The 8,269-nt window shown below is 37.2% G+C and overlaps 1 protein-coding gene across 3 annotated transcripts in view; it reads right to left on the bottom strand.

Annotated features, from left to right (window-relative positions):
- Nucleotides 1–1,197: 1,197 nt before the first annotated feature.
- Nucleotides 1,198–8,269, bottom strand: part of sn (fascin domain-containing protein singed) — a 154,167-nt gene continuing 147,095 nt past the window's right edge. For all 3 annotated transcript variants that reach the window (XM_071689468.1, XM_071689467.1, XM_071689469.1), the window contains exons 8-10: nt 4,351–4,515; nt 3,865–4,001; nt 1,198–3,432 (exon numbers count right to left, since the gene is read on the bottom strand). In XM_071689468.1, coding sequence (XP_071545569.1) covers nt 3,230–3,432; nt 3,865–4,001; nt 4,351–4,515 — 505 coding nt within the window. In that variant the 3' untranslated portion in view covers nt 1,198–3,229. The remainder of the gene's footprint in view (nt 3,433–3,864; nt 4,002–4,350; nt 4,516–8,269) is intronic.

Genomic DNA, 8,269 nt, shown 5'->3' with positions numbered 1-8,269 from the left:
GTTGAGAATGAATGACAAAAGGTTGAAAAAGTGGAGATACATGTCAGAAGGGGAGAGGACAAGGAGAGAGACCACATTGGATTGGGATGGAGTGAAACAGATTTCAAGTATTTGGGGTCTGAGCACACAGGTGGGTAAAAGGTAGGCATAGGATAAGAGTGAATTGGTGTGATCTAGTATACAGGGGTCAATGGACTGAAACAGGGTATATGATGCAGCTGGGGGAAACCTTGAAAAGGACTGTGGGTCCTAGTTATGGATAGGGGGTTGTGGTTAAAGTGCATCACACATGACATAGAGAATGAATGAGTGAATGAGCCCTTACTCAGTTTGTTCCTACTGCTAATGTTGGAAAACAGTGAGCAAGTATGGAAAAAAGTCCTGTATAGTGAGCAATATTGTACAAAAGTGTATCAAACTGTGTAGATCAATCAATTAACACTGACAAAGTAGGTATATCCGTCTATATCTATGCTTCATTTCCCTCAGCCTATCCTTGTCACTGCTTCCTGGGTACATTCTTTAAAATATTCCTTTGCAATGCCCTCAGTATTCAGGCTGTTACCCTCACCTCATGACATTCCCTTTACTTGTTCAAATTACTTTGCCCACATACCATCATGCATGGTCTTCACATGACTAAGCTTTGTGAAGGTATTTCCCTTAACCCTCTCCCTGACATCCCAGACTCACTCCATCCCATCTACACATACCAAACATCCCCTGAATATCTTACGTAAGCAGCCTGAATCCTAAAATAACCTATTCTGTTTCATACACACAGGATACAGCTGGTTCAACTACTCTACTTTATCCCTCAGTCCGAAAATTTCTTAATCATGATCACATTATTCTAGTTTTTGTACATGTATTCTAAAAAGCCCTGCAGGTATATAAAAAATACACATTCATTTAACCACCCAATTTTGAACCACTTTATACAATACTAAATAATCATCAATTGAATTCAAATTTTCCATTCCTTTAGTTAGTTTGAGTTTAAGGACTTGCAGCAAATGGAACAGACAAATTTATCATAATGTCAAAATACCAAGAGATAATGTAAGTTTTCTTATTTCCTTCAAAGCTCAAACTAGGTCATTTTCTTTTCAACTTGATATGCTTTGACAAAGGAAAATGAGCAACTTCCACATATATTTTAAAGGAGATAAAAAAAAATTTTTGTGTCCAAAAAAGTCTTATTTGCTTAATTTTATTAAGAAGCAGTTTATAAGTATATGTTATACAATAACACAATAAATAAAAAGTGTACCCTAAATTATAAAGCTCATCATACAAAGGACAAACAAATACAAACTAATACACACATTTTGAGAGACAAGAACATTAAAGGAACTGAGGCATTAGCAACCAGCTGTGCAAACATATGCACGTAAAATAATTACAATGCCCTGCGTTACCTTTCGTTGGTGTTTATTACAAGATTGCTACTGCCTACTAGATATTTGTCATTAACAATATGTTTCATATATGAGCAGTTATTGTAAACAAATGATACAGCTTCATTCATATCCTAACCACAGTCATAATATACAGTAAATACGCAAGCTATTGTGGAACAGCTTATTACTGAAAACTAGGTAAATTCACAGAACTATACTACTAGCTCTTACATAAACATGACTGAATTTATATATAAATCTAACATTCATCAAAGCAAAATGCAGAAGGGCATAGGCAGGTGTGGCATAGGTGGGCACAGCTGGGGCTTCCCACATGAAGGATAGGCCTCAGGCTGTCCTTCCATAAATGCATTGGCTGGTCACCGCCGCCTGAAGCAGCGGGTTTAACACCAAGAGCAATGAGGCTGCTGGTATAACCATTGGGCCTTTTGGGGTGTGATCCACGAGATGCAAAATGTTGATTATCATAACGCAGTTCTTCCATTTCATTAAAGAGGTTAAAATATGCAAAGATACTTTGTTATATCTAAGCTACTTCAAGATTTTCCTTGAAACAGTGCCCGTGCATCTATGGTCAGTGACCTTTGATCCTTCAGCAATGTTTATAGTTCTATCAACTGAAGCAGCAGGTGATTCATGTTTTCCTAATTTGTTGTACAGGCCATATTTATTCCATTTTCAATATTCAAAATGCCTACACAAAAGTGGTTGGTGCTAAATTTACTTCTGTGCAACATTTGATCAAGAGCTTACCGATATGAAAGCTCTAATTTATGTATACGCAGGTAACTAATCCATGATCCACCTGTACCTACCACCTATAATGAGACACAAGGGCCACCAGCAGCCAACGACTAAGCAAGCTACTTTTAAAGTTGCTGACTGGGCTAACTTGTGCATAATGCTGAAATGGAACTATCACATAAATTTTCTTTATAAAATCATCATAAAATCTGTGCTAATATTCATGTAAACAGCTAATTTATCTGGATAATATGTTTCAAGAAATCAGTGGAATGACAATCACAAGTAGAAACAGTAAAAAAGTATAATTAAGTACAAGTTATCTGACTTAGCCTAGAGACATGGAAGCAATATGAATTTTATCTACATAGAGCAACACTTTACCAGCAGTTAATTGTACAAAGACTGGTATAAAAGAAAAAACTTTGGTTGTGCGCAGTCATCCAATAATTACAGTTTCTTAACTTACACCTCTAATTATGTCACAATGAAAAAGCAGTACATAAGGGCTATTACTTTTTATACAAAATTTACTTCAATACTCTTACTTTGAGTACCAGTATTTCTTAGTTTCATTACAATGCAGTCCATTAAATACTCAGACAATGACCTTATGGCTAAACATTATCTTATATCTGACTGTCTTTACTGAATACTTATATCTGGCACTAGTGATAAAAACCTAGATCATCTAGTGATATAAAAGTTTTCACAAAAAATGAAGGCTTTTCCTTATACCAATAACTTACATTATGGGCAGATCATTGTATAGCAACATTCAAACATCACAATGAATTTGTAATATGAGTTACTAATCAGCAAATCACTATTTGGGATGCTACAATATTTATAATAATACAGCTGGATGGGAAATATCTAATCCTCCTCGTACTTATTCGAATTCATCATAATTCATCTTTAATCTACAACCTTAATATTGATTCAAACTGTTGCTATGAATACTTTCACATTTAACACCACAGAAGCACAGTGAAACAAGGATGGGGTCCAAAGGTTTGACACCCCAACCCCCCTACTTTTTGTGATATATTACTGACACTTTAGAATTCCCACAGTGTAGCATGTGAAGGATCAGTGTCACCAAGCTTGAAGCCTCCATTCTTTTCTGTAAGAATATACTGACCCGAAGAATTCTTCAAGCACATTCGTGTTGCCTCACGGAGTTCAATGAAAAAGCCTTCAGGTACCTCAGAATCAGCCATGATCCCATCTCCACAGGCATGCCAGTAACCACCATGCTGACCTACAATGTAAAGCACAATATTTTATGACGAGGTTTTCCAAAGCAAATAAACATCAGGGAATATAATCATACAATTATTCATTTTCAAAATGGTAAGGCATGCAACAAGTTAGAAACTAATCCTATGATATAGCAATACTGATAATACATAAGAGAGCTTGCCCATGAATAGTGTTATTACTTTAAGGAACTTTTGACCCCATCCCCTCTTGTTAAATATAACCCCAATAATCTAAAGCAAACACACATGCTTTAAAGTGGGGGGCTTTCAATTGAAGTGACACCTAATATTTTCAAACCATATCCCCCATCCATTCCTCTCCCCATCCTGTCAGAAAGGAACTAACTCCATATCCCCAGCAGATTACATATTCTATGGACAAGCCCAGGTAAATGTATAACAAGGCTGTTTGTTGCAAGTAAAAAACATACCTCTGAAGAAGACCTGACCCTGTTCTCCCCTTTCCACTCGGATGGTTTCGTAGTTTGCTTTGTTACATTCCATCTTAAGACTACTGGAGGTTTTGTAGCCAACAAAGCCCTGTTCACACTTCAGCACCAACACTGGCCTGAGAGAAAACCAAAAGTTCCACTAAGAGAATAAGTCTTCTGAAAGTGTCAGGTACTAGGTCTTTTCACAAACAATCATCAATAGAAATACAATACAGTTAAAAGGGTAAGGTTTTAAAATTATCTATGGCAGTATCGAGAATGAAGGTAACAAAATTCTTTAATTATGCAGTTTTCTAATTAATAGTGTGTGTTCCTGTATGGCATATATACAGTCAAATGGGGTTGGATGAAGACAAGGATGCTACTCTTTAGTAAAAATTCCAAACTGCTGTTCATCTAGTTAGCTTAAGCAGGGACCAAAAAAAAAAAAAAAAAAAAAAAAAAAAAAAAAAAAAAAAAACATACCGATTGATAAGATAAAAGTAGAAACGAGCACTCTCATCATCTGAAGAGTCAGCATTGGCAAACAAATGACCAGATTTTTTTGTGGCGATATATTTGCCATTATTAGCTTGGAAAGCCACCGATCCATCTGGTTGCCACTGGAAGTTGAAGAGTGCATTGGATGTCCTGGTGAAAATACAGAAAATTATGGACATCTAAAAGGCAAAAAGTTTCAATTGCAATAAGTTGGGAACAAAGGCATGACACCTGACACAACATTTCTATCATTCATAAAATCAAAAACATTAACCTGTCTAATGCAAACTTTTTCTAAACATAAATGAAAGCACAAAAACATGAATAAGATCTCACTGGATATAAGGTGCACAGTTTACATTAGTAAAACCATTTCCTGCATCATTTTTCTAGATCAGGGGTTTCTTAAATTGATGCCTGTAAGCAAGATAATGCTCACGTGATTTTATTATGCTCTCCAACATGACCAAAAACAGTGCTCACGAGCAGTAGAATGAGAATCTCTAACCTACAGAGTTCCATCTCAACGAAAATTTTGCCTTAGGAAGTGACTGCACCAATCTGATCTAGAAAAAGTATAGAGGAGACTCAGATCTATTTTTTATACAGATCTATTTTGTTATACATGTCATGTGCCTAATTTCTGCTGATGACACAGCCATTAATTTTCTAACAGATGACCTCTCAGGAATTTTCCACACTAAAGAATGGTTCCAAGTGAGAACTGGTCTGCAGCAGGGATGTGTGATAACTTCATTTTGTTTAATTTGTTTATGGAAAGGGTAGCAAAGGAAGAAAATGCTGGGGTCTTGGAGAGTGGAGAGTGTGCAGTCTGTAGGAGACAAGCGGGCCTGGGAAGTGATTCTGTTTTTGTTTGCTGATGACACAGCACTGGTGGCAAATTTGAGAAAGAAACTGCAAAACTTTGTCCCTAAAATTGGAGATTTAAGTGAAATGAGAAAGATGAGTAAATGTGAATAAAGCAAAGTTAATAGGTTTAGCAAGGTGGAAGGACAGGCTAGTTGAGGTTTGAATGGAGAAATATTCAAGGAAGTAAGAGTTTTAGATATCTGGGAATGGACATGGCGGCAAAGGGAACCATGGAAGCTGAAGTGAAACATAGGGTGGGTAAGGAGCCAATGGTTCTGTGAGCCCTAAAGAATGTGTGGCATGGGAGGCCACTATCTGGGAGGACAAAAATGGGTATGTTTGAAGTTATAGTGGTTCCAAGAATGTTATATGGAAGCAAGGAATGGGCTATAAATGAGGATGTATTGGAAATGAAATGTTTGTGGACAATAGGTACTGTTATGTAGTTTGACTAAGTAAGTAATAAAAGGGTAAAAGAGATGCAGTAATTAAAAGAGTGTGGTTCACAGAGCTGAAGAGGGTGTGATAAAATGGTGTGGATGTATGGAAAGAATGAGTGGGGAGAGACTGACAAAGAGGATATATGTGTCAGAAGTTGGGGAACAAGAAAGGGGAGAACAAACTGGAGATGGAAGCATGGAGTTCAAGAGTTTGAGAGACAGGAGTCTGAACATACAGGAGGGTGAGAGTCAAGCACAGGATAGGGTGCACTGGAACAATATGGTGTACATGGGTTGACATGCTGTCTATGGACTGAACCAGGGCATGTATAGCAGCCAAGGGAAATCATGGAAAGGTCTGGAGGCCTGGTTGTGAACTGGGAGTGGCAGTTTTGGTGCACAGCATGACAGCTAGAGAATGGATGTGCGTGAATGCAAATTTGATTCATCTGTTCCTGGTGCTCACTCGCACACACAGGAAACAGCAATCAAGAATGAAAAAAAAAAATATTGCCATGAAACAGTAATTTCAGCAAAATGATAACAGCAATCAAAAATGAAAAAATTGATGCCATGAAACACCAATTTCAGCAAAATCATATTTTCATATTCAGACAATCCTTTGACAGTATTAATTGTTTTGAAGCATGAGGCAATATATACATGCGACAGTGAATTTTTTAGAAAAAATAATCAAGACTAACTACAGCTCCTTGTGGAGATCTTAAAACAACGATTTACTCCCACTGAGAAAGTAAAGAATTTTGAAGTGTCATCACAAATTACTTTCATGTCAATGTCAGCCCTTACTCCTTCCAGTATTCACTTTAACTATTCCTTTGTTTTATATGCAGTGAAGGAATTGAAATTTTCCCTGCTGACCACTATGTCATTTTCAGTGGTCTAATAGAGAACATGGTATCTGGATAAACACCAAATTAGTAAACAACAGGCATTATTATCATGTCATAGTATCAATTTTGCAGAGATACAGAAACAAACCTCTTCTCCATTTTCATCACATTACTTGGTACCCCATGACCCCTAATTATACCCTTAACTTCAAGGTTACCTTTCACGCATTAAGATCACCCATTACTAATATTCAGTCCCTTGCAGCAACACTGCTGACATTCTCACTCAACTCCTCTCAAAACATTCCCGTCTTCCTTAGTCATCTTGTTTCTACGTGATTAAGCACTAGTAATCACCCTCCTCTTGTACTTCATTTTAATTTTTACCTACATTACTTTGGGGTTCATTCGTAACACTCTTCACTTATTGCCAACACTCCTCCATCTGCAGAAATGCAGCTTTATCCAACAAGGTACTGTGCTCGTTCACTACTCTTACTTGCAACAAGACAGACATAATTATCACTGAACATTATGTGGCTGCCTAGGGCTGAGGGACAAGTTAACTGGGATGAAAGTTTGAATGGAGAAAATTAGGAGGAAGTGAAGTGTTTTAGATATCTAGGAATGGATTTGGCAGTGGATGGAACCATGGAAGCAGAAGCGAGTCACAGGGTGGGGGAGGGGGCAAAAGTTCTGGGAGCGTTGAAAAATGTGTGGAAGGCAAGAACATTATCTTGGAAAGCAAAAATGGGTATGTTTGAAGGAATAGTGGTTCCAACAATGTTATATGGTTGCGAGGCATGGGCTATAGATAGGGTTGTGCGGAGGAGGGTGGATGTGTTGGAAATGAGATGTTTGAGGACAATATGTGGTGTGAGGTGGTTCGATCGAGTAAGTAATGTGTGGAAATAAAAGGAGTGTGGTTGAGAGAGCAGAAGAGGGTGTATTGAAATGGTTTGGTCACATGGAGAGAAAGACTGAGGAAAGATTGACATAGATGATATATGTGAGAGATGGAGGGAACGAGGAGAATTGGGAAACCAAATTGGAGGTGGAAGGATGGAGTGAAAAAGATTTTGAGCGAACGGGGCCTGAACATGCAGGAGGGTAGGTAACAAGAATACATGAGAGAGACTTGGAGGAAAAAATCCCCATCTGGCTTCTTGTTCTGTTCTTTCTTGTGGAAAGTCTTTGTCTTTTTGTTACACATAAATAAGATTACTATGGGTTTTCATCAATAATATCGATCATCTCTGTGTCACATCTTCACAAATAAATACATAACATGAGATGTGTCATATTTTTGTTTGTCTTTTTGGAACAAATAAATATGATTGATATGGGTTTTCATTAATATCTATCACCTTTGTGTCACTGCTTCAGAAATGATTACATAACAAGAGGGTACATATTTTGCAAATATCTACATGTACTAACCAGATTATAGAAAAAACCTAAGCTGTAGCTTATGGTAAAAATGTATGGGGTGCAACGATCAGCATTAATGACTAAATTTTGCCTTGAGGCAAAGGCAGTCAATTCAAGAATTATTAACATAATACCCAAGCCACAGTGAAAAGGCAAAATTCAAACCTCCTTCATATATTGTTCTTAATATACTGAAATTTTATCTTAAAGAATGACTGGATGCAGAATGATCACATCAATTCACATAATCATCACAATGCTCATTACTCTTGCCCTGTATGGTGACCACAGTTCTTTACAGTTGAGAAA

Source organism: Panulirus ornatus, chromosome 47, assembly GCF_036320965.1.
Source record: "Panulirus ornatus isolate Po-2019 chromosome 47, ASM3632096v1, whole genome shotgun sequence".
Classification (NCBI taxonomy): Eukaryota; Metazoa; Arthropoda; class Malacostraca; order Decapoda; family Palinuridae; genus Panulirus; species Panulirus ornatus.
The sequence above is the reverse complement of the archived record's forward strand: the minus strand, read 5'-3'. Positions and strand labels throughout refer to the sequence as shown.